At 44.1% G+C, this 25,730-nt stretch overlaps 1 protein-coding gene across 4 annotated transcripts in view; it reads left to right on the forward strand.

Annotated features, from left to right (window-relative positions):
• Nucleotides 1–25,730, forward strand: part of MIA3 (MIA SH3 domain ER export factor 3) — a 181,665-nt gene that overhangs the window by 91,555 nt on the left and 64,380 nt on the right. For all 4 annotated transcript variants that reach the window (XM_033935451.1, XM_033935452.1, XM_033935453.1 and 1 more), the window contains exons 13-18: nucleotides 11,190–11,294; nucleotides 13,307–13,429; nucleotides 13,524–13,650; nucleotides 21,247–21,299; nucleotides 23,272–23,362; nucleotides 23,493–23,631. In XM_033935451.1, the coding sequence (XP_033791342.1) occupies nucleotides 11,190–11,294; nucleotides 13,307–13,429; nucleotides 13,524–13,650; nucleotides 21,247–21,299; nucleotides 23,272–23,362; nucleotides 23,493–23,631 (638 nt within the window). The remainder of the gene's footprint in view (nucleotides 1–11,189; nucleotides 11,295–13,306; nucleotides 13,430–13,523; nucleotides 13,651–21,246; nucleotides 21,300–23,271; nucleotides 23,363–23,492; nucleotides 23,632–25,730) is intronic.

The following is a 25,730-nucleotide window of genomic DNA, read 5'->3' on the forward strand; positions in this document are numbered from 1 at the left end:
ACGCATGGGTGACGTCACCGACGACTTTTAACTAGAAAGTTCTAGTTGGCCGCACCACGCATGCGCGGGTGCCTTCCCGCTCGACGGAGGAGAGCGTGGTCCCCAGTTTCTTCGTTTCCGCGGAGCGAAGAAGACGCATGTATTTTTCAACGGCCGTTGAAATATCGGATTTTGCCTTCCCGCTCGCGTTTTTGTCTTCCTTTTTCTTTTGCCTTCGGGTTTCTTTTTCGTTTTAAATTTTTAAAAAACCCAAAACTTTGTTTTCTCTTTATTTTTCGAACCGGCCCCGGCGGGGCCTGTTGTCACCATACAGGCCTCCGGTTTTGATTTTGCGGAGGCCGTGTTTCCCTTCATGCCCCCTCAGCCGGGCTTTAAGAAGTGCCAGCGGTGTGCACGCCCGATATCTCTCACTGACCCGCACAATTGGTGCCTACAGTGCCTGGGTCCAGAGCATCGGGCTGACACCTGCACCCGCTGTGCTACTCTTAAAAAACGTACATTAAAAAATAGATAGATCCAACAAAATATTCTTTTCGGCACCGGATCTGCCATGGAATCTGCCGCGCCGTCAACGGCATCGCAAAAGTCGGCACCGACTACTTCGACACCACCTGATCCTTCCTCGGTGTCGCTGGCACCAGGTAAGCCGGCTAAGAAGCCTTCCACTTCCCTTGAGCGCCCTCCTGCCACACCGGCGACGCCGGTCCTCCCGACATCACGCCGACCCCGCAAACGCTCCGCCCCGATTTCTGTGAGTGCCTCGTCATCGGCCTCCTCATCGCCGGGGCATGGAGCGGCACCTATGGTACCGAAAAAGAAAAAAGCGGTACCGGTGCCCCCTCTGGACGACCGCATTGCGGCCATACTCCAAACCCAACTGCAGGAGCAACTACAACAACAACTCCAGCACTTGTTGGCCCCACTTCTTTCGGTGCCGGACCGGCCCGAGCCTCGCACCACACCACCAGTGTCGACACCATCGGTACCGTTGAACACCTCCATGCCGGTACTCGCGGCTGAACCACTTCATCCTCCGGTGCAACCACGCTCTGATGCCGACCCTCCCCAACATCGAGACCAACACCAGTCCCCCCGAGACCAGGACCGGCACCGATCTTCCTCCCCCGGTACCGTCTCGATGCGCTCTGGCAAATCCCTCTCTAAGACTCGCCATACTGAGCCATCCGCACCACCGTCCCGTCCCGCGCATACCGACGTCAGGGACCCGGACTTATGGGAAGAATCCCCACCCGGTACCGAGGATGAGGCTTCATCAACGGACGAGGAACCATCGATGGTCGATACCAGTTCCAAACCTGAACAGTCCTCATTCACAAAATTTCTACGAGAAATGTCGGCAGCTCTGTCTATCCCTTTGTAGTCCGACTCTAAGAAGTCCCAGGCTTTCCTTGACGCCCTGGACTTCGAACAACCCCCCAAAGAATTTTTAAAGTTACCCGTCCAAGACATCTTACGGGAAACTTTTTACAAAAATTGGGAAAACCCTCTCACGGTACCGGGTGCACCTCGAAAACTGGATAGTTTTTATATAGGGTCATTCCTATCCCGGGGTTCGACAAACCTCAACTACCCCATGAATCCCTTCTAGTGGAGTCCACTTTAAAGAAAACCCAGGGCTCCAGTGTTTATGCCTCTACTCCTCCTGGCAGAGAGGGCAGAACGATGGATAAATTTGGCAAGCACCTTTATCAGAATTCCATGCTTGCCAACAGAGCTAATAATTACACCTTCCACTTCTCCTTCTATATGAAGCATTTGGTGCAACAACTCTCCTCCTTCCAAAAGTACATCCCTGAACGCAAGGTCCCGGTTTTTCAACAACAACTTTCCAGTTTGCTCCAACTCAGGAAATTTATGGTGCGCTCCATTTATGACTCTTTTGAGCTGACCTCTCGAGCATCTGCTATGGCTGTTGCCATGAGGCGCTTGGCCTGGCTGAGAGTTTCTGACCTCGATATTAATCACCAAGACCGCCTAGCCAACGCACCTTGTCTTGGTGATGAACTCTTTGGGGAGTCCCTGGACTAAACTACCCAGAAACTCTCGGCACACGAGACCAGGTGGGATACCATGATCAAACCTAAGAAGAAAACTCCTCCTGCTCGCCCCTACAAACAGCAGTCTTCCTATCAACGCAGGCTCTCGGCCAGACCTCTCAACCCGCCTCAACAACAACAGTCTCGCCGGCCTCGTCAGCAGCACCAGACTCTGGCACGTTCACAGTCTCACCCACCGACCAAGCCTCTCCCGCAGTCAAAACCATCTCAGCCCTTTTGACTCTTTTCTCCAGGGCATAGCTAGTCTCCCACCATCCTTGCCTCTTCCTCAGCCGATAGGAGGACGTCTTCAACTCTTCCTCAACCATTGGGAGGTCATCACATCAGACCTGTGGGTCCTCAACATCATTCGCCACGGCTACTCTCTCAATTTCCAGACTCTTCCACCGGACAATCCTCCCATAGAGTCTGTTTCTCACTCCTCTCAATCCCCCCTCCTCCTGAGGGAGGTCCAATCCCTACTTCTTCTCAATGCCATCGAAGAGGTACCCCCAGACCAAAGGGGTCGGGGCTTCTACTCCCGCTACTTCCTGGTTCCCAAGAAGACAGGAGACCTCCGTCCCATCCTCGATCTCCGGAACCTCAACAAGTGTCTGGTCAAGGAAAAGTTCAGAATGCTCTCCCTTGCCACGCTTTACCCGCTTCTCTCTCAACAAGACTGGCTATGTTCCCTAGACCTCAAAGAAGCCTACACTCACATTCCAATCCATCTGACTTCACGTCGCTACCTCCGATTTCAGGTACAGCACCGCCACTATCAATACAAAGTGTTACCCTTTGGCCTCGCATCATCACCCAGGGTGTTCACCAAGTGCCTTATTGTGGTGGCGGCCTTCCTCAGGTCTCACAACCTCCAGGTGTTCCCGTACTTGGACGATTGGTTGGTGAAAGCTCCTACGTCTCCGCTTGTGCTGCAAGCCACACAACACACCATCTCTTTCCTCCATCTCCTGGGGTTTGAGATCAACTACCCCAAGTCGCATCTGCTTCCCACACAGCGACTTCAATTCATTGGAGCAGTTCTGGACACCACTCTGATGAGGGCGTTTCTTCCCGCTGACCGACAACGGACCCTGCTCCATCTCTGTCGTCAGGTGCTCCTTCATCACTACATCCCAGCTCGGCAGATGATGGTCCTCCTAGGCCACATGGCCTCGACGGTCCATGTACTTCCTCTGGCACGACTCCACCTCAGGACACCTCAGTGGACTCTAGCCAACCAATGGTCACAGACCTCGGATCCTCTTTCTCATCCCATCTCTGTGACATCGTCTCTTCAGCAATCTCTTCAATGGTGGTTGAACTCCTCAAATCTTTCCAGGGGTCTACTCTTTCATCTGCCCCCTCACTCCATGACCATCACCACGGATGCCTCCCCCTATGCATGGGGAGCTCACCTGGGAGATCTTCGCACTCAGGGTCTCTGGACCCCTCAGGAGCGTCTACATCACATCAATTTCCTGGAACTCAGAGCCATGTTCTCTGCTCTCAAAGCCTTCCAGCACCTTCTCTACCCTCAGTTCCTTCTTCTGTGCACAGACAACCAGGTCGCCATGTACTACATAAACAAGCAAGGCGGCACCGGATCTCCCCTCCTCTGTCAGGAGGCCATCCGCATCTGGTCCTGGGCCACGGCCCACAGTCTCTTCCTCAAGGCTGTATATATCCAGGGCGAACAGAACTCCCTGGCTGACAATCTCAGCCGCATCCTTCAACCTCACGAGTGGACTCTGGATCCTCCCACACTCCGCTCCATCTTTGCGCGCTGGGGCACTCCGCAAGTGGACCTCTTTGCAGCTCCTCACAACCATCAGCTGCCCCAGTTCTGTTCCAGACTCTTCTCTCCTCACCGTCTGGCCCCGGATGCATTCCTGCTCGACTGGACGGATCGGTTCCTCTATGCCTTTCCTCCACTACCTCTGATGTTGCAGACATTGTTCAAACTCCGCAGGGACAGAGCCACCATGATTCTCATCGCTCCTCAGTGGCCTCGCCAACACTGGTTCTCCCTCCTGCTCCAGCTCAGCTCCAGGGAGCCCATTCCTCTTCCTGTGTTTCCTACTCTACTTACACAGCAGCATCAGTCTCTACTGCATCCTAATCTGTCCTCGCTCCACCTGACAGCTTGGTTTCTCTCGGGCTGACCTCTCCAGAGAACCTGTCTCAGCCTGTCCGTCGTATTTTGGATGCCTCCAGGAAACCGGCCACCCTCCAATGTTACCATCAGAAATGGACCCGGTTCTCCTCTTGGTGTCTACTTCATCATCACGATCCCGCCTCATTGGCGGTAGAAACTATACTGGACTGTTTGCTTTCTCTCTCCGACGCTGGCCTCAAATCTACCTCAATCAGAGTCCACCTCAGTGCCATCACTGCGTTTCATGAGCCTATCCTCGGAAAACCTCTCACGGCTCATCCCCTGGTTTCCCGGTTCATGAGAGGCCTCTTCAATGTCAAACCACCTCTGAAGCCTCCTCCAGTCGTTTGGGACCTGAACGTGGTTCTCTCAGCCCTCATGAAACCTCCATTTGAGCCTCTTGCCACAACTTCACTCAAATTTCTGACATGGAAGGTGCTTTTCCTCATTGCCATCACCTCTGCCAGGAGGGTTAGTGAGCTACATGCACTGGTCGCTGACCCATCTTTCACGGTTTTTCACCATGACAAGGTAGTTCTGCGTACCCATCCTAAATTTCTTCCCAAGGTGGTCTTGGACTTCCACCTCAACCAATCCATTGTGTTACCTGTCTTTTTCCCTAAGCCCCATTCTCATCCTGGGGAACAGGCATTACACACGCTGGACTGTAAGCGTGCCCTTGCATACTACCTTGACAGTACCAGGGCTCACCGCTCGTCCCCTCAGCTCTTTTTGTCCTTCGACCCTAACCGTCTAGGTCGCCCTGTCTCTAAACGGACGCTTTCTAACTGGCTTGCTGCCTGCATTGCGTTCTGTTATGCTCGGGCCGGTCTCTCACTGGAAGGTGCTGTCACGGCCCACAGGGTCAGAGCTATGGCTGCTTCTGTGGCTTTCCTCCGCTCCACGCCCTTCGAGGAGATCTGCAAAGCTGCCACTTGGTCCTCAGTTCACACATTCACTTCTCACTACTGTCTGGATGCCTTCTCCAGACGGGATGGGCACTTCGGCCAATCTGTGTTACAAAATTTGTTTTCCTAATGGCCAACCATCCCTCCTCCCTCTCTGTTAGCTTGGAGGTCACCCATGCGTTAAGAATATGCTGCCTGCTTGTCCTGGGATAAAGCACAGTTACTTACCGTAACAGGTGTTATCCAGGGACAGCAGGCAGATATTCTTACGACCCACCTCCTCCCCGGGTTGGCTTCTTAGCTGGCTTATCTTAACTGGGGACCACGCTCTCCTCCGTCGAGCGGGAAGGCACCGGCGCATGTGCGGTGCGGCCAACTAGAACTTTCTAGTTAAAAGTGTCCGTACCGGGGCTCCGTCGGTGACGTCACCCATGCATTAAGATTATCTGCCTGCTGTCCCTGGATAACACCTGTTACGGTAAGTAACTGTGCTGTATTGTCTGGACATCATAAAATGAATCACTATAACACTCTTGTGGGAAAATCCCTGTAAAATGTCCCTAATATTTCTTTAAATATATAACCACCTTAGATTTTATTCCTGGAGTTTTATTGGTAAAATCCCAGAATATTGCTGGTATGCTAATTCACCACCACCATCACTATACATCTTAAAATTTTCTTTACCCATACAATTCTTATACACAGTTCTGACACAGAGCTTGCCCACTGAACATACGGTTGTAAATTTAATACATTGTGTGGTAGCAATTTTAAAGGCCTAGTGCAATAGGAACATCAGGTCATGGTAATTTTCGTGGCTCTAGGAGAGTGTGGCACAGTGGTTAGAGCTACAGCCTCAGCACCCTGAGGTTGTGGGTTCAAACTCCGCGCTGCTCCCTAAGACCCTGGGAAAAATCACTCAATCTTCCACTGCCCCAGGTACATTAGATAGATTGTAAGCCCACCAGTACAGATAGGGAAAATGCTTGAACTAAAACTAAACTAAACCTTAGGTTTGTATACCGCGCCATCTCCGCAAGCGTAGAGCTCGGCACGGTTTACAGAAATTAGGATAGAAAGGAACTCCAATGAAGGGTTATAGGATAGGAGCTAAGAAGGTATAGAGGGGTCAGGGTACAAGAGAGGGGGGAGGTACCTGTATGAAAACCAGCTTTGAGTATGGTTGTATAACTACAAAAAGGCAGTATATAAGTCTCAATCCCTTTGGGAGGACCTTCGGTCCAGAGATCATTTCAAGGCTTAAGACAGAGATTTAGGGGTGCCAAGCATCCTGAGTCATCTTGCCCCACAGCAGCCTCCAAGAAGCAGTTAGGACGCCAGGTCAGGAGCCGTACCTCCAAGGATAGGAGGGCAGTTATCGGCTTATTGGGAAGTGTGAGCAAGGATCACCTCAGACCGCTAGGTACTGGAAATTATTTAAGAGGGGTACAAGCTCGAGTTTTGGGTTTGTTTGGTTTTTTTGTCCCCTTTCGGATCTGTTTGTGGATTTTCCAGCTGGAAAGCCAGAGAAAGCAGTCAGTCTGAGTGACAGTAAAAAGACTACTAGATGTAACAGCCATAGAAGCCATCTTGGACGAAGAATTGGGCTTAGGCAGATACTCCATATACTTTATCATGACCAAAAGAGACTCAGAAGACTGGGGGCTGATTCTGGATCTGAAGTCTGTCAATGCTGCCCTCAAGATACCACACTACTGCATGAAAACGGTAAAGTCTGTCATTGCCTCAGTGGCATCAGGAGAATTTCTCACCTCTCTGGATTTGATAGAGGCCTATCTTTGTATCCCCATTTTTCCAGATCACAGGAAGTTCTGGAGATTCCATGTTCTGAAGCAGCACTTCTGGCTTTCAGCCCTTCTGTTTGGACTGGACATGGCCATGTACCTTCACAAAGGTGATGGTTGTAGTAGCAGCAGGGATACAGGTGCATCTTTACCTGAATGATTGGCCGCTACAAGCTCTGTCCAAATCTGAAGGAAGGACAGCAGTGAAATGTGTGATCCAGCTTCTACAGAGCTGGGTTATAAACTTCCCAAAAATCCACCTGGAACTGACACAGTTCCTGGAGTATCTGAGCATTCGTTTCAACACAAAAGAAAACCAAGTTTTTCTCCCGGAAGCCTGCAGAGAGACGGGCCAGTATCGACAGCTTGGCATTACTTGCACGTGTTAGGATCTATGGTAGCAACTATAGATGTGATCCCCTAGGTGAGGGCACATCTGCATCCTCTCCAGGATGTGCTCTTATCCCATTGGTCCTTCAGATGGCTGTATTACAGATTCTTCGACCTTGGACAACATAAGCGAGTTGTAGTCTCATATAATCTTATGTCTTTAATCAGTCTAACATAAAAAAGCTTGTACAAATAAGCAAGTCTTAAGATGTCTGAGAAATTGTACAATGCTCTTACACAGCTGTGTGTTACCTGGCAACTTGTTTCATAAACCTACTGCTGCCACTGAAAATGCTGAGTGACTCGTTACAGCATAATGTACAGTATCCACAATCAATTGCTTAGATGTATCAGATCTTAAACTTCTTTGGCTTATATATATGTAATGTAATGTATTTCTTATATACCGCTAAATCTGTTAAGTTCGAAGCGGTTTACAGAGAAATACATTAAAGGATACAATAAAAATAAGATAAATAAAGAATAGGTACTTTGAAATTCCCTTACTGTCCTGAAGGCTCACAATCTAACTAAAGTACCTGAGAACAAACAAATTAGCAAATAATAGAGAGGAAAATAAAAATAGAGGAAAAAATGAGATATGAAGCATCCTAACAAGAATACATTGAACTCTCAATACCATACTGTTAAAAGCAAAATGTACATTCCAAAATAATAATGTAATGGAAAGAAACTAATTAAATAAAAATAATTTTAAGAATTAAATCAAATATAGAAATGTAAAAAGAAAATAAACATTAGAAGTGAGGAAAAAAAGGTAGAGGAAGGAATATGAATAAAATGGAATGAAAAACAGTTAAACAATAGAATTCTAAGGAAATTTAAATGAAAACTAAACAAATAGATAAAAAAGAAATAGATATAATATGCACAATAGAATAAAAGTCAGGAAGGACTTAATTTCATTTCCATCAAACATCAATGTCATCATCCCTAGTGCTTTAGCCGTTTCAGCCGGGCAACCGCCATCATCGACCTCTGCACATCAGCTATGGGTCCACTTTTTCAAAGCAGAGAGAAGCATCTCTCGATTTTCCGGAATACTGTCCATTACACTCAACAGCTCTCAGATCTTCCAGCTCCAATTTTCTGCTCCTTGGTCTGGACTATGCAGCTCACTCAACCAGTCCTTACCCTTGATGGTACCGTCCCTCACAACAGTAATCCAAGTCGGCTGCGGGACATCAGGCGCGGTGAGACTCCAGGCATGATGAAAAGCCATTCTCTGGACCTCCCGTCCTGCTGATGTCATATTGCCAGTAGGAAATCCGAATCTGCATCGCTGCAGGGAGTCAGAGTCCACGCCGATCACCTCAGACATGGCGCTTCCGCCTCGACAACTGCCTCCATTCGACGATTCAGTCACCCTCCGTCGACCTCGGCAACACTCCCCCTCCAACTCTCCACCATCAGCCCTACTTGCCATGGATCGGTCGTCAGGCACAGCTCAGGATCGCCAATGTGCAGTAAATATCAGGTGAGAAAGAGGCAAGCTGCCAGGCACAGCTCAGGATCGCCAAAGGTGCAGGAATACCAGGTGAGAACGAGGCCTTTCTGACAGACCAAGAATAACGGTCAAATCAGAACTGTCAGATCAGAGTCCACAAATGAAATCCCAACCAGAATAAAAATCAAAGAAGATTAAAAAAAAAATAACACAAATAAAAATAACAATTAAATAAATAAACAAAAAACAGCAGGAAAACCAAAAATAAAAAGAAATAAAAGAGAACAAAGGGAGACAGCACAAATGGTGACTTAATCGGCTGCCATCTTGTTAGAATATAGACAAAACCTGTTGCAAATACCATGATACCTGATTATTTATTCTTCAATGTATCATCATCAACACTTTATATTGCACTCTCCACATAATTGGCATCCAATGTAGTTGTTTTAAAACTCACTTCAGGACAAAGCGGTATGAGTTTTCTCAGACAATGCAACTGCGGTAGCCTATGTCAGTTGGCAGGGAGGCATCAAGCATGCTCTGCTATGATTGGAAGCCCAAATGTTGTTTCAGTGGGCAGAGGTCCATATGTTGGCTCTCTCAGTGGCACATGTAGCAGGAGTGGACAATGTGCAAGCAGATTTTCTCAGCCGGCAGACTCTAGAACCTTGAGAATGGGCTCTGTCTCGGGAGGCATTCAACAGCATTGTGAGTTGTTGAGGGTGCGTTCAATCTGATGGCGTCAGCGGTCAATAAGAAAACAGCTCGGTTTTTCAACCAAAGATACGAGCCAGGATGCACCGGCTTGGATGTTTTGGTGCAACCATGGCCACAGGCAGGGCTTCTATATGTGTGCCCTCTCTGGCCCTTGATAGGCAGAGTCCTGCGGAGAGTAATGTCACACTAGGTACAGGTTGTTCTTGTTGCACTAGACTGGCAGAGGCGTCCGTGATATGCAGATTTGGTCTGTCTAAAGAAGGACCAAGGTCTCAAGACTACCCTATCATCCAGAGTTATTCTCGCAGAACCCAATCGCCCTGGATGATCTGGAGTGCTTCGGTCCTATGGCATGGCTCTTGAGCGTGCAGTCTTTGCACGCAGAGGCTATTCGGAAGTCCTAGAAGCAGACAATATTGGCTGCCTATGCTTCTAAGGCTAGTGTGCTCGGCTCCAATTCGTCTGGTTCTAGCATTCCTTCAACACAGGTATAGAAAGCTAACCAGGTAATAAGTATAGAAACCCAACAGGTCGTGCATGTGAAAGACCGGAGGGTTAGGACTACGATGGGAAGATAGGACTTAAATGAGAAACCAAGGTGGCAAGGGAGCCCCTTCTGGTGATTCAGACAGGTCGTGACCTGTTTGGGCCGCCGCGGGAGCGGACTGCTGGGCAGGATGGACCTATGGTCTGACCCGGCGGAGGCACTGCTTATGTTCTTATGTTCAAGAGGGGCTTGAAAAAAGGCCTTGTGGTTGGCTCCCTCAAAATACAGATAGCAGCACTTCATACTTCAGGCTCCAGACTAATAGAAGGCTATTGGCCTCTCACCCAGACGTGTCCAGATTTTTTAAGGGAGCATTGCGTCTACATCCTACAGTATGTCACTCTTTTCCAACATATCTTAATCTCACTCTATGGTTTCTCACTAGAACTCTCTATGAGCCTTTGGAGAAGGTGTCAGTGATGAACCTGACAGTTAAAACAGCGTTTTTAGTGGTGGTCGCCTCAGCATGTTAGGTGTCTGAACTGCAGGCTTTATCCTACAGAAAACCATTTCTCAGATTTTTAGAGACTGGAGTATCGCTGCGTACAGTTCCCACTTTCTTGCAAAGAGTAGTCTCAAGTTTTCACATCTTTACTCTGTCAAGGATAGGAGAGACCACCTTTTTTTTTTTTTTTTATTATTATTATTAAAGAGACCATAATGTATCTTTCAGAATTCCAAGACTGTTAGTGTAGGTTGCACCCAGGTAGGAGGCTTTTTCGTTCCACTCATATGTTATAAAGGGTTCATGATTATTTTGTGTTAAATGCTGGGATATGGGCAGAATAGACTTGTTTCTCAGAGGGAGTCCCCATACTCCTCTCTGCTACGTTTTCTTCTCTAGAGTTGACTATCTGCTTTGATACAAACTGAAGAATAACAGGACAACCCAGAGTGATGGGAGGTGGAGCAGAAAAATGTAAATGAGGCTATCTACACCAGATCTCGTGATCAGCGGTACACAACTCACAAGTTCAAGACTGATGTTCCTATCTACTAGAAAGAAGAATATCAAGGTAAATAACCTAATCTTCACTTTTATGTTTTGCCATTGAGTGCTACTTTTTTTTCTGTCTTGCTATGTGCATAAGCTAGAAAATTGAATTTGGTTTAAGTTTTTCTGATGTTTGCAGGTGCAAATAGCTCTCAGTGTAACTAAACTAAGTGAACAGAAACTGAAGACCAATGTTCGGAATGTGCAGGAAGAGAATGCCAGACTGAAACAGAGCAAGGAGCAGGTGGGTGCATCTGAAGTATTTTTGTTTATATGCCTCTTATCAATTTTGCTTTCTTCAGTGATGCAACGTGCAGGATCTGCCAGAAGGGGTTGGTGGGAGGGAAAGAAAGTAGATGCAAGAGGGGGAAGGGAGAATTAAGTAAGCAGAAGAAAGAGGGGAGAGGATGAGTGGGAATATTGCCAGAGCCCACAAAAACTACTGATTTAATGCACTTATTTTAAATACCCTGACCCCACTAATACATCTAAGCCCATCATTGCAAACACATATGTGCGCGCACACAGTTCCAGCCATACACATATGCCCACAGCCTCTCATCCACCCACACACACATGTGGGTGAAGATCTGGAGAGTGTGCCACAGGGTTCCCAAAGCTCATAGCAGAAGAGGAGGAACTGGTATACAGTACTCCGATATTCGTGGGGGTTCCGTTCCAGGAATCCCTGCAAATCTTGAAAAATCGCGAATACAGTTTTTCGTGGGGGAGATTGGAAAGGGCAGCGGGAGAGGCAGGAGAGAGCAGCCAGAGTGCCAGCAAGTGAAGGAGATCACTCGCTGTATGCTCTGACCGCCTCTTCCTGCACTAAAGTCGGGCCTTACCAATCAGGAGCTGCATGCAAACAAAATTTAAAGTTGAGCAGCTCTAGCATTGGCATAAATTTCAGACCACAAGTTATAACAGGGATTATAAGAGAGCACCAATAAATGTTTCTTTTTGCATTTCACTGAAGGACAGCTATGATGCCTTTTCAACAGGCAGCATTAGGACCCTATATTGGAAAATGCTATTCCTTGTCAGCAGCAGCAGATGTTGTGTTTTAATGCTTTTTAATTTTCTGTTTTGGGCATTTTTTTAGTTTTTCTGTCCTCCCCATTTTTTTAAATTTGGATAAGCGGTATCAAATTTTAATAAAAACTTGAATCCAAAGATGAGTGGGTTATGTCCATCCACCACCAGGCAGAAATAGAGAACACTAAGATGAGCTCTGTCATATATAGCATGATAAGCTCACTGGTAAGCCTGTATTTCCTATCTCCAGCAGGCAGATGGATGGTCACCTCTCATGCTCCTGGATTCATGGCTATATTTGCTCCTGTTTTTTAATTCAGTGAGCCAGATGTACAGTGGCAATGAGGTGTTCGTTGATAGTAGGTTCTGCCAGTCATGCTTGCATGATATTGTCACAGTGTAAAAAGCTGCTGAGAAATCTAGCAGTACCAACGCTGAGGCAAATCCCTTGTCTCAGTTTCTGTGAAGATCAAATAGTAGGGATTCAAGGATCCTTTCTGTTCCATAACGAGATCTCAATCCAGATTAACATTGAGTTAGCCAGTTTCTTCTAGCCAGTCATTTAGTTAAGCCCAAACTATTTGTTCTTTAAGTTTTCCTAGACGTGGGATGTTAGATACTGGCTAGCAACTTTCAAGTTTGTCTGGTCAAGGCTGTTCTCCTTTAACAAAGGACACACCAGCTAACTCATTCCTCACCGCCCAATAAATTAACTTATAGGTCATCTTCCATTTGCTACTGAAGGGGTGAGCCTCCCTGGTTCATCATGATATCAAGAAATGAGTAAAAAGCCAAGAAAAAGCAACTACTGACTTTTTTTCCCCTAGTAGCCTACAGAATAGTTCTGAATAATAAATGTGCGTTTCCATTAAAAAGAATCCCATGATGCCATAATGCCATCATGTTTTGCTCTGCCATTATTCTTGTTGAACAATTTTTGCTCTAGAGCAGAAGTTTGAGAAATAGACTGTTCAGGAAGACTCGATAGTGCCTTGCTGGTTGTCCACTTTCTTAATGGATTGACTGTAGGGATGTCATGCAAACTATTCACTGGTTCATTTTCTTTAAAGGATTTGTAGCACATTTGATACGTTTCTAAAATTTGAATTTGTAGTATAAAACTCTGATCTGTTTAACTACATTCTGCTATGTGCAACAGAGTTGTTTGCCTGCTTCTTAGCAGATCAGCAGATTTTAACCCTGTGATTTTTGCCCTTCCAGCTGCTTAAAGAGGCAGAGGGTTGGAGTGAGAGGCATAGTGAGATGAATGAACAAATCAAATTATATCAAATGTCGCAGAAAGATATGGAGGAGGCCCTTGCCTACAAGGAGAATGAAATTGAGGTAAGTGTTCATGTTCATTAGGTTGAATGATGGGAACTGGGGAGCCACATTTATTTGACATATTACTGTGGGGTTATTTTTGTTTTCCTTGTAGGTTTTGACAAATTGCCTCATGCAACTGAAACAGCTAGATGCTGATTTAGAGTCTGAAAACAGAGCAGATGAAGAAGGTGATTGGGACAAAGCAGGAGGAGGCAATCTGACTAATGGAGAGCTTTCTGGTAAGGGCAGTACAGCAACTTCCTATGCAAACAGCATATGGTTCCTTACAGATGGGTTATGTGCCCCAACTCGCAATTTGGATTGTAGAAGGCATCAATCATTTTTCTCAGCTCTGCCTCCTTGTATCCCTGGGTAGTGCCCTCTTTCTTCAGACTTCTACAAGCAATTTGAGAAGGTGTTTTTTTGTTTGTTTGTTTGTTTTTTAATCCCAGGACAAGCAGGCAGCATATTCTCACTGATGGGTGATGTCACCAACAGAGCCCCGGTATGGACCACTTCAAAAGTGCATCGCAACTTTAAGATCTTAGAAAGTTTGCGATAGCCCGCACCACACATGCGCAAGTGCCTTCCCACCCGATGTAGGCACGCGGTCCTTCAGTTTCTTAGTTTCTATGGAGCTAAGAAGACGCTTTTCAATGGCTGTTGAAAATATTTTTGCATTCTCGCTCATGCATTTTGATTTTTTTAGTCATTTTTGTGGATTTTGTTGTTGGGTTGTTTTGTTTCTGTTTTTTTAAATCTTTATCTTGCCTTTGGTAAAAACTTTTCTTTTTTTCTCCCTCGTGGGTTTTTGGCTCGCGGGGCCTGTTAGTCCGCCTTGGTCACCGATTTTCAGTTTGGCTGGAGCGGTGGTCCTGTCGATGTCACATCCGCTGACAGGATTCAAGAAGTGAGGTCGCTGTGCTCGCCCATCTCTTTGACTGACCTGGTGTCTCCAGTGTTTGGAGTCTGAGCCCCATCCCAAAACCTGTATGTGTTGCTCTTCGCTGCAGAAAAGAACTTTGAAAAACCGCCTTCTACAACAGCAACTATTGTTCGGTGTCACTATGGAAGGAGAGCCAACATCGCTACCAGCGCCGCCAACCAAGACGACACCATGCCTATTGACACCGGTAGAGATACCTCCAGTGTCACACCAACCAGTGATTAAGCCAGCTACAAAGCCTTCTCCTACTCCATCTGGGACTCAGGTCAAAGTGGCATTGGGTCAAGTCATGCCAGCCTCGAAAAAGTCCCGTAAGCGCCCCACTCCTATATCGGTGAATGCATCGACATCGGCCTCCTCATCGCCGGAGTGTAGTGCGGCACCGAAGGTACCGGCAAAAATCCAGCAGTACTGGTGCTTTCCCTTAAGCAAAAAATTGACAACTTGCTATATGAGGAACTGGGTGAGCATTTCCAGATGCTGGTGCTGACACAGCTTATGCCATGTTGACACCAACTCTCCCTGTGCCAGTCCGGTCTGACCAATCCACAACACCAACTGCACCTCCATCTGATGCAACACCGATGCGGAGACCTTCAGCACGAGAGTCGATACCTCCAGCTCCACGGCACCAATCTCCTCGACACAAACATCTCCAGAGGCGACTTCGGTGTGGTCCTGGAAGGCATTGCATAAGATGAAGCATCTTGAGCCTTTGACACCAAGTCTTCGACACCATCCACATTCCATCCAGGATTCGGACTTGTTGGGAGACTCTGAGCAGGACCCACTCTTCTCTGATGATCAGGATTCTTCTGGTTCCGATTCATCTCACCGTTCTCAGGAACCTGCTGTTTTTTTCTGAGAAGTTCACCTATTCCAGATTTTTTCACCAAATGTCGGAAACCCTTTCTATTCCACTTGAAGTGGACTCTAAACATAGTAAGCAGTTCTGGAGGCTTTAGAGACTGACCAACCGCCAAAGGAACTGCTCAAGCTTCCTCTTCATGACATTTTGAGAGAGACTTTCTATAAAAATTTGGAAATGCCACTATCCATTCAGGTGGCTCCTCGAAAATTGGAATCTTTATATTGAGTGGTTCCTATTCCTGGTTTGACAAACCTCAACTTCTTCATGAGACCCTAGTTGTGGAATCCACCTTGAAGAAGTCTACAGGGGCTAGTGTCTACACATCGGTACTCCCTGGCAGAAAAGGCAAGGTGATAGACAAATTCAGAATGCCATGTTGGTGAACAGGGCTGGAAACTATCATTTCCATTTTTCCTTTTAGTTGAAACATCTGATCAAACATGTTTCACGATTTCAGAAATATCTCCTGGAATGCAAGCTCCCTGCTTTGCAAAAACATATTTCTGATCTTTTTCAATTGAGGCAGTATATGGTTCATTCTACCTATGACACATTTGAGCTTACCTTCTGCGCTGTGGCCATGAGATGCCATGCCTGGCTCCGTGTCTCTGAACTTGATGTTAACCACCAAGATCGACTGGCAAATGCTCCATGTCTTGGAAATGAACATTTCGGCCCATCCATGGACACAGTTACAAAAAAAATTGTCCGCCCATGAGACCAGATGGGACACTCTGGGCGAGCCTAAGAAGAAGCTCCTTCCTACCAATGTAGATTTGCTGCTAAACCTGCTACTCCTGCTCAACCTCAACCTAGAAGGCAGAAACAGCAATCTTGTCAACAACCTAAGCATCAGGCTGCTCCTCAAACACCTACACAGCCTTCTTGACATGTTTCTTCAGGACATAGCCACAGTTAGCATTTTAGATCCTCTGCCTCAGCCCATCAGAGGCCATCTCCAACTTTACATCACTCGTTGGGAATTCATAACCTCAGACCTCCAAGTCTTAAACATCATTCGTCAGGGTTATACTCTCCATTTTCACACCCTGCCTCCAGATCATCCGCCAAGAGAATCTGTTTTGGATCCTGCACAGTCCTCCCTTCTCCATGAACTTCAATCTCTTCTTCTGCTGAATGCCATCGAGGAAGTCCCTCTCTCTCAGCAGAATCAGTGATTCTACTCCCATTACTTCTTAGTTCCAAAAAAGATGGGAGGACTGCGACCCATTCTGGATCTCGGAGATCTCAACAAATTTCTAGTCAGAGAAATTCCGGATGCTCTCCCTTGCCCTGCTTTATCCACTTCTGAATCAGAACGACTGGCTATGCTCTATGGATCTCAAGGAAGTCTACACACATATTCCAATTCATCCGGCTTCCAGGAAATATCTCCCTTTTCAAATAAATCACCATCACTACCAGTTCAAGGTCCTTCCCTTTGGCCTGACATCTTCTCCCAGAGTCTTCATGAAGTACCTGATTGTAGTGGCTGCTTCTCTTCGATTACAGTTTCCAAGTCTTTCCTTACCTAGATGACTGGTTGATCAAGGCTCTTTCATATCAGGAAGTGGTCCTAGCAACGTCTCAGACCATTTCTTTTCTACAGGCTCTAGGATTCGAAGTAAACTTCCCCAAATCACATCTCATTCCGACTCAACGTCTTCAGCTTATTGGAGCTATCCTAGACACCACTCTCATGAGGGCATTTCTTCCTATGGATTGACTGAATACTCTGTTCAACCTCTCAACAGATGTACTCTCGTCAAACCATCTCTGTGAGACACATGATGGTTCTTCTGGGCCACATGGCTTCCACTGTGCATATGACACCACTGGCAAGACTACATCTTCGTACTGTTCAGTGGACCCTTGTGTCTCAGTGGTCTGAAGTGACAGATCACCTCTCACAGCATATTTCTGTCACATCATCTCTTCTGCAGTCGCTTCAATAGTGGATGAACTCCTCCAATCTATCTAGAGGTCTCCTTTTTCACTTGCCCCCTCATCACAAGATACTCACGACGGATGCATCTCCTTATGCTTGGGGGGGCACATATGGATGGCCTTCAAACCCAAGATCTCTGGACCACCAGGGAACGGAAATTTCACATCAATTTCCTAGAGCTCAGAGCGATGTATTATGCCTTCAAGGCTTTCCATCACCTTCTCTGCCCTCAAGTACCCTCAAGTCCTCATCCTTTGCACAGACAATCAAGTAATAATGTACTACATAAATAAGCAAGGAGGCACAGGCTCTCTCCTGTTATATCAGGAGGCCCAGAAAATCTGGACTTGGGCGACTTCTCGCAACCTTTTCTTAAAGGCTGTCTACATTCAAGGGGAGAAGAATTCCCTAGCAGACAACCTTGGCAGAATTCTTCAACCTCACAAATGGGCTCTCAACTCTACAGCTCTCCAATCCATCTTTGCTGAATGGGGCACTCCCCAGGTGGACTTGTTTGTGGCTCCCCACAATCACCAGTTGCCCCAGTTTTGCTCCTAGAGCTCTCAAGCCAGAAACCATGCAAGTTGCAACCGTTCCCATCACTGCAGATTCAGAACAAGGGATGCCTCCTTCACTCCAACCCATACTTGTTAACAGCATGGTTTCTTTCACCAAGAAAGTAAATGCTTCCTCTCTCTCTGCTGCAGTATCTGCTGTCATTGAAGCATCTGGAAAACCTTCCACTCAACACTTCTTCCTAATGTGAATTGCATTCTCTGGAAACTGTCATATGTCCACTTCCACCAATACTAGAGTAACTCTGGTCTAAAAACGAATTTGATTTGAGTACATCTCGGTGCTATCGGTGCATTTCACTGTCTCTTGGACAAGAAACTTTATCTGTACATCCCTTAGTAGACTGACTTTTTCAATGCTTCTCTAGAGTCAAGAGTGGTACTAGATGATTGGAGGAGGATGGATGTAGTTCCTCTACACAAAAGTGGAAGTAAGGAAGAAGTAGGGAATTACAGGCCTGTAAGTCTAATTTCTATGGTAAGCAAATTACCACAGCAAGACTGTGGAAACACTTTTAAAACAGAGAATTGTGACGTTTCTGGAATCCAGTGGATTACAGGATTTGGAGGCAACATGGATTCACTAGAGGTAGTGTAGAAGGATTTATGGTTCACTTAGCAGTATTATAAACACGTTACGTCTCTGTTAAGTGGTCTAGGGAAAACCATAACCTCTTATTCAAGTTCAAATATCAAGGTCTAATTATACAACACAAAACCCAGGCTAATGAGAAATATCTTTATTATGAAAATAGAAAAATATAATTCACAAGCCAGCTGCAGAATCTAAATATTGTTCAAAATATCTAATTACACAAATGAAACTCAGTACATGATTATCACAAACTAATGGTTAGACAATTAAGTAAAACTTCTTGTTAAACACACACACTATTCCTTATAATAATAATCCCTGATTAACAAATGATTATATTATCACCCAGGTAACTTTTCAACCCTTTACCTTTATCACAATTGATTCCTATCTAGTTCCCAAGCTAATAAAAGTAATTTCCGTATGCTCACCCTTAATTAGCCTCTCCGGCACAATTAGGTGGAAGAGAAAACTTCTTGTCAGCTGGAAGACGTCAGGAATATCGTTGTAAAAGTTACACGTGTTGAAAATCCTTGATGAGGCTATAAATCATCAGCAATAAGTTCCGTTTATCTGTGCTAAGTTCAGAACAGTTTTTAAATGTCCGAATTTCTATCTCTTAGGCAGAGAATCACACGAGGTAACTTACAGGTCTAATTATTGAAAGAAAAAGTTTACAATTAGAACATCTGTGAGCAGATCTGAGCTTCCCCGGACCTTATCACAGACTAACTAACTATTAATTAATTAGCACCTTTCTTTTCTTGAATCTCATCAGATGACTTCCTCGGACCAATCCAGAAACAGAACTTGATGAATAGCCTTTCTGTATAAAGTATCATATATGCTGGAAGACCCAGGGCCGTTAGACAGATAAGAACAGAATAATTTCTTCAAGATTCACACTGTCCCATTATTAAAGCACAGATGAATGCCCTTGAATAGCAACATTCGGGTACATCCCCATAATGCATCAGGCAGAAACAGCAAAGCTGTGTACTTCTTACTACTTGCAAAATTCATGCTGGAAAGTTGCTTGCAGAGAGAGAGATTCTTGAAACAATGGTTCAGACTTGGTGACATCATAGAGGCCTAACCTTCAGGTGTGAATACGGAAATATCCCTACAGTAGGTCTTATCAGACAAACTGATCAATTTTTTTGCCTGGGTAACCAGAGAATTAGAGGGAGTATGCTAGATGTGGTGTAATTAGATTTTAGCAAAGCCTTTCACAGTGTTTCACACAGACATCTAATAAATAAATTGAGTATATTCGGGATGGGCTGACTCTACTTCTGAATGACTGCTCAGTTCTACTGAGGCAGCCATTCTGAAGTGGCGCCCACCCACGCAGCAGCACGCTTGTGCGCTGCTGGCCCCGATGTGACGGTAATCAGGCAGCAGCCCTGCGAAGCACCAGTGTCCGGCCCAATTAGGGAAGTGTCCAGGCCCAGGCATTAGTGTGCTTGTGCGCCATGGGTCCCAACCTCCAACATTTAAAGGTACTGCCGGGTTTTTTAGATTTTTTTTTTATTTTTTTTTTTTAAATGTATATTCGCTTCATAAGACGCACCCTTACTTCCGCCCACTTTTTTGGGGGAAAAAAGTGTGTCTTATGGAGCAAAAAATACGGTAAATGATATTGCTGAAGGGCTGTCAAGTAAGACTTTCCTCTCTGCGGATGATACCAAAATCTTAAATAACATGAAGAAAGACCTAGCGAAGCTTGAAGAATGATCTGAACTTTGACAGTTAAAATTCAATGCTAAGAAATGCAAGGTCATGCATTTAGGCTGCAAAAACCCGAGGGAATGGTACAGTTTAGGGGGTGAAGAACTTGTGTGAACGACAGAAGAGTGGGGATTGGGTGTGATTGTATGTGATGACCTCTCCTCCTTCACACCAGCCACAATTCTATTTAAAAGTACTGTAAAGTGCAGGTTATTTGTTTTACTTTATACAGTACATGTATTTTGTATTAAAGTGTTTGGGTTGTGGAACGAATCGTCTTGCATGTCCATTATTTCCTATGGGTAAATTCGCTTTGATATATGAGTGCTTTGGATTACAAGCGTGTTTCTGGAACAAATTGTGCTCAGAAACGAAGGTTTGACTATACAGGGTAGGCCATGTATTGCTATTGTTGGCTTTATTTTAGCCGAGGAAGAGGGGAAATTAAGGTAATTGTCTGCAAATACTTTTTCCACTGACGTCTTTCAGAGTGAGTGTCTGGGTTCTTTCATTTTGAAAATAAGTCAATGGACAAGAAGTACCTACAGACTATGTAATTATGCAAATAGTTTGAAAGATGCTTCCAAAATGTGTGAAAAAGGAGAGAAAACAATAGAAACCGAATCTAGGTTACAGGCTCTGATTAAAAGGCATAGGACTGGACTGGTAGCTGAGAACTAATACTAAGAACTTTCTGTATCAATTAACTCTGGGATTTGTCTCTTCTGTGTACAGGGCTGCGTATGTCTAGTAGTGCTATAGAAATGATAATTAATAGTAAGTAGTAGTATTTTATTTCCCCTTTCAATTCACTTCAGTGCAATATTTGCAACAATTATTTGGCCATGTTTCATGCATCAGCAATTCAGCAACTTTGTATTCATGGGCCCTGAATCTTACCATTAGCCACAACAACCCCAGCTGTTGCTGATCCAGGAAACATGAGACCAGAATGTGGAATGGACCCCAGGTCCCTACAAATGTTACCAAGATGTGCGTGTGAAAAGTTGTATTCTGTCAAGAAATTAAGGGGGTCTGTTACATTGCACTGACAATGCATGTACCATTGCTGTTTGTATATTAGAGGCTTTTTTTCTTCATGGCTTTGCATCAAATGTTTTCTGGTACCTAATTGAAGATTATTAAAAATAAATACTTTTTTTTTTTAGATAAGCATCAACAGAAGATGAGTCAGATCAGGCAACTGATGGACGTCTCCAGGGTATGGCTCCTTATCCTAGCCTGTGACAAGTACCAGAAAGTGGCATAACACAAGGCTCTTGATCCTTTTCTCTGTAACTCAGGCCTTCAGCTTTGTCCCTTAGTCATTAGTAGCCTAAAAACTCTTTTGGTTTTTTGAGGTATCAGGTCCCTGGTGTATTGGCATCACATTTATAGATGGTGCTTGTTATATTACATTGCATTGCGACTTATATTCCACCAAAACCCTTACAAGTTCATGGTGGATAACAATATATTTCTATAACTGGAACAAACCCAGGTAAACATAATGCAATGATATTCAAATAGAACATTAAGAGTAGAAGGCAATAAATTTCAAAATAAAGCATTTTTAAACAAGAATTTCTTTAAAAGTTTTCTGGAAACCATATATTGATGTACTGATCTTATTAAAATAGGGAGATCATTCCATATTAAAGAGGCCTGATAAAAGAAGGATGCCTTCCATTGAACAAATGATCTAATCGTCTTTGGTGAGGGAAATTAAAAATAGAATTGCTTCCGTACAATATGACCTGGTCTTCCTGCTAGTAATGAAATCAATTCCACTAAATAATATGGCCATATTGAATGTTAAAAATCATAATACAAAGCTTAAAATAAATCCTTGCCTTTACTGGCAACCAATATAATTTAATGAAATATGGTGTAATTCTATCATTTAGAGATGGAAAAAAATTACTCTCACCACAGTATTCTGCACAGTTTGTAATGCTTTCAACAATCCTTTAACACATCCTAAATAAACAACATTACAGTAGTCTATCTGGGAAAGAATAAGCGATTGAACTACAAGTGCAAAAACTGACTTTCTGAACTACCCATAATTTCCTTAAAAAAAAAAAAAATTATTTTTTTTAATCTTTAAGTTTTCAAAGCTAACAAAAAGTGCAAAACAATATACATACATATATTAATAATCATATTAAGCACTTATAATCAATCAATAACAATACAGAAAAAATAAAAACCCCTCTCCCATCCAACACTTTCCATCAGGGAATAAAACCAAATAAAAGAGATACCCTCCCCTGGATGTGTGTGTGCTAAACAACGGAAAATAAAGATAAAAGACAACTATAACGCAGTCACAGAAGACATCAATGGACCACAAACTATTTATTTACTAACCAGATTAACTTGATGCTCCAAACTCAATGAATTATCTAATTGAGTGCCCAAAACTCTAGTTTGCATAGCAAAAGTGTAATTACTTTGACCAAAGTGTAATAAAAAGATCTAATGTAGCCTGATCCTGCGGGCCTAGCCAAAGAAACTTACGCCCCCCTCCCTTCCCTTATACAAAAAGCGTAGCATGGTTTTTAGCATTTGTAACAGCTCAGAAGCTCATAGGAATTCTATGAGCGTCGGAGCTGTTACTGCCACAGCTGGTGTTTTTGTCTATATCTTCAACTTATGGGTTGTAGCCCATTTCTCTACAATATCAATCACTAACTTTAATGCAGACCGATCAGAATCTTTATTATTAAAAAGGCAAGAGAATACTGATGTCATCTGCAGAAATGTAACTGAATACATTAAGGTTTTCAAGTGCCCTACTCAAAAATTGCATCATAAACATTAAACAATATTGGGGACAAGGAAGAACCTTGTGGCACCCCACAACCCATTTTCCAACTACTAGATATGTTAGTTATACTCCACTTCAAGTCTGTTTTGAAAAGGACAAATAATTCACATTTTAATTAGCACCCCACCTTGTGATCGTATCATTACAAAGAGGAGAATGAGTTGAATGGGCTTGATAGCCAAACATGCTTCTGCCCTTGAATGTGACTCCTCTATAGTAGGGTGCAAATACATTGGTGTCACATACCACATCATGGCGTCTGAGCATTAAATTCTTTCACTTGAAACATTTTGAAGGGCAAAGATCACATGCCCACAACAGGTTGAAATCTTATCTGTGTTTAAATCTTTATTCCCTGCAGGTCAAAACAATGTTAACAATAATTGAAGAGGATCGAGACCTTTTGCAGACCAAGCTAGGTGATGAGATTTCAGCAAGACATGAACTAGAGGGTAGGCTTCACAAGAGACATATAGTGTTCCCAATAATCTAAAGAAAACTTTGCACAGCTAACAAAATACTTCTGTGTAACTGCCTTGGCAGCAGCTGTATATGTTACTTCCTTGGGTCTTTCTCTTACAGAACAAATCGAGAAGCTGGAGCATGACCATAGTTCACAGCACACTTCTAAGATTCATCTGGAGAATGAGTGCAAAACTCTGCACCAGAAGGTGGAAATTCTGACTGAGCTTTACCAGCAGAAGGAGATGGCTTTACAGAAGTAAATATAAGCACTACCCTCTTGACATCTATTGTGTTGCATCATCTTGTCATTTAAAGAGATTCAGTCAGGCATAATTCCAAAATTAACCATGTAGATTGGTTCAGTGAGCCTTCAAGGCCTGTGAGCCTATTGAAAAGGTAGGTAATGGTGAAGTCATGCTTCTAGAAGGAAGACAGCTTCTACTGCTGTAGAAGGAGTGTTGAGGGGAGCTCCAGCTGTTGACTAATAAGGAAACTCAAGGGGAATATTGTAGGAAGCTGGTGGTGTAACAGAAAACATTTTGAGCAGATTTTTTAAGTTATTTTGTTGGATTTGGAGACGAGAGACTGCAGAATTGAGATATACACACTGTTAATAGCCTATGTCACTTTGTAAAATGACTATTCTTAAATCTTTTTTCAAAACTAGGCTTCATGGCATACTTCCTCTGTTATCCTTAATTGTAGGTTACCTTGTCCACATGTTATGGCCACATTTTTTTTAGTTTTGCTTAATGTTTTGAGGTTACCCATCAGCCCTTTTTGTGATGTTATGTGAGATGCACCAGGGTTTCCATGTCATTCAACACAACCATTCTGTGGATCCATAGTAGGAAATATCGAGGAGGATGAGCTCTCAAACACCATGTTAGCTTTTCTTCTTGAGGCTACTTGAGAAGTCAGATATAGGAGAATGGTGACTGTGGCTCACTGATTGATCTGCTGCCTCTGCACCCAGAGGTTGTGAGATCAAATCCTGATGCTATTCCTTGTGGCCCTGGGCAAGTCACTTAACCCTCCAGTGCCCACTGCTTTGAATGTCAGCTTTGAAATGTCAAAGTGACAAAAAGGCAGTATACAAGACCCCATTCCCTTTTCCTTAATGATTTTACTCTTAAACTGATTCAATTCTGGAAGGATTACTTTACAGTTTAGCCCTACTAATGCTGATATTCCACAGTATTCTCATAATATTCAGTTCTGCTACATCAATCCATTTTACAGGCAAAAAACTGAAGACCCTTCATTTTTTTTTTTACTCGGGCTTTTAATTAACCAAGGTTAATGGAGGAAGATGGAAGGTAACTTAGAAGAAAGTGATACAGAGGTTATCTACTTCACTCTACACAACCCCACATGTACAACCAGAAACAAAAACATCTTTGCATACCCAAAGATCACAGGCTGCAAATAAAAATCCTTCCTAGACAGAACCTTCATGTTCCAAGCAAACAGACAGCAATCCTGGCTGGGAAACCACATAAATAAAGCCAGACAGACTTACAACACATTCCGAAAATCAATTAAAACCATTCTATTTGACAAATTCCTTGCTTAATCAGATGACCTCTCTCAGGTATTTTTTTTTCCCCTTATAACCCCAATGTATTATGTAACATCTTTCTTCTCTCATGTATTCTTTCCCCATGCTTCTCCAATTCATGATGTATCTTTCTTCTCTCATGTATTCTTTCCCCATGCTTCTCCAATTCATGATGTAACTTTCTTCTTCTTGCATTTTGTAATTCGCTGATTGTCCAGCCTTCTTTCTATGTGAACCGCCTAGAAGTCAGTTTGACTATGGCGGTATAGAAAAATAAAGTTGTTATTATCTGTTCCATGTCAAAGTTATTTTATGATCTATATTTTATATTCCTTATCTCTACCAGACCATTATAGAACCAGTAGGTTATGTCCACCAACTAGCAGATGGAAGACAAAAACAATCAAAAGTGAGCTCTACCCTAGATAGGGCACCATGCTAACACAGCTTCTTGGTAGTGCTTTGTCTTCAGCAAATATGCTTGGCGGAAATTCCATGCACTTCTTTTGCACCGATCTTTGCCCAGTCCAGTTGAAGAACTGATTCCAGTAGGGAGAAGAGGATGTCAGAAGGAATTCAGAATCCATTACAGGCCCAAGACAGTGGAATATCCAAAGGAATCTGAAGTTTTTTTTCCCTCCTCCTCTTAAATTTCAGACCATTTTTATTTCTTTTTCTCATTGTTTCACACTCCCACCCCCCATCCCTGCACCCATTATCTCTGGCTGTTTAAAGGGAGGGACTTACGGTTGTGAGTAGCATCTTCAGTTTGGAAGCAGTAAGTCAAAATTTTC

The sequence above is a fragment of the Geotrypetes seraphini genome, chromosome 3, assembly GCF_902459505.1.
Source record: "Geotrypetes seraphini chromosome 3, aGeoSer1.1, whole genome shotgun sequence".
NCBI classification, from domain to species: Eukaryota; Metazoa; Chordata; class Amphibia; order Gymnophiona; family Dermophiidae; genus Geotrypetes; species Geotrypetes seraphini.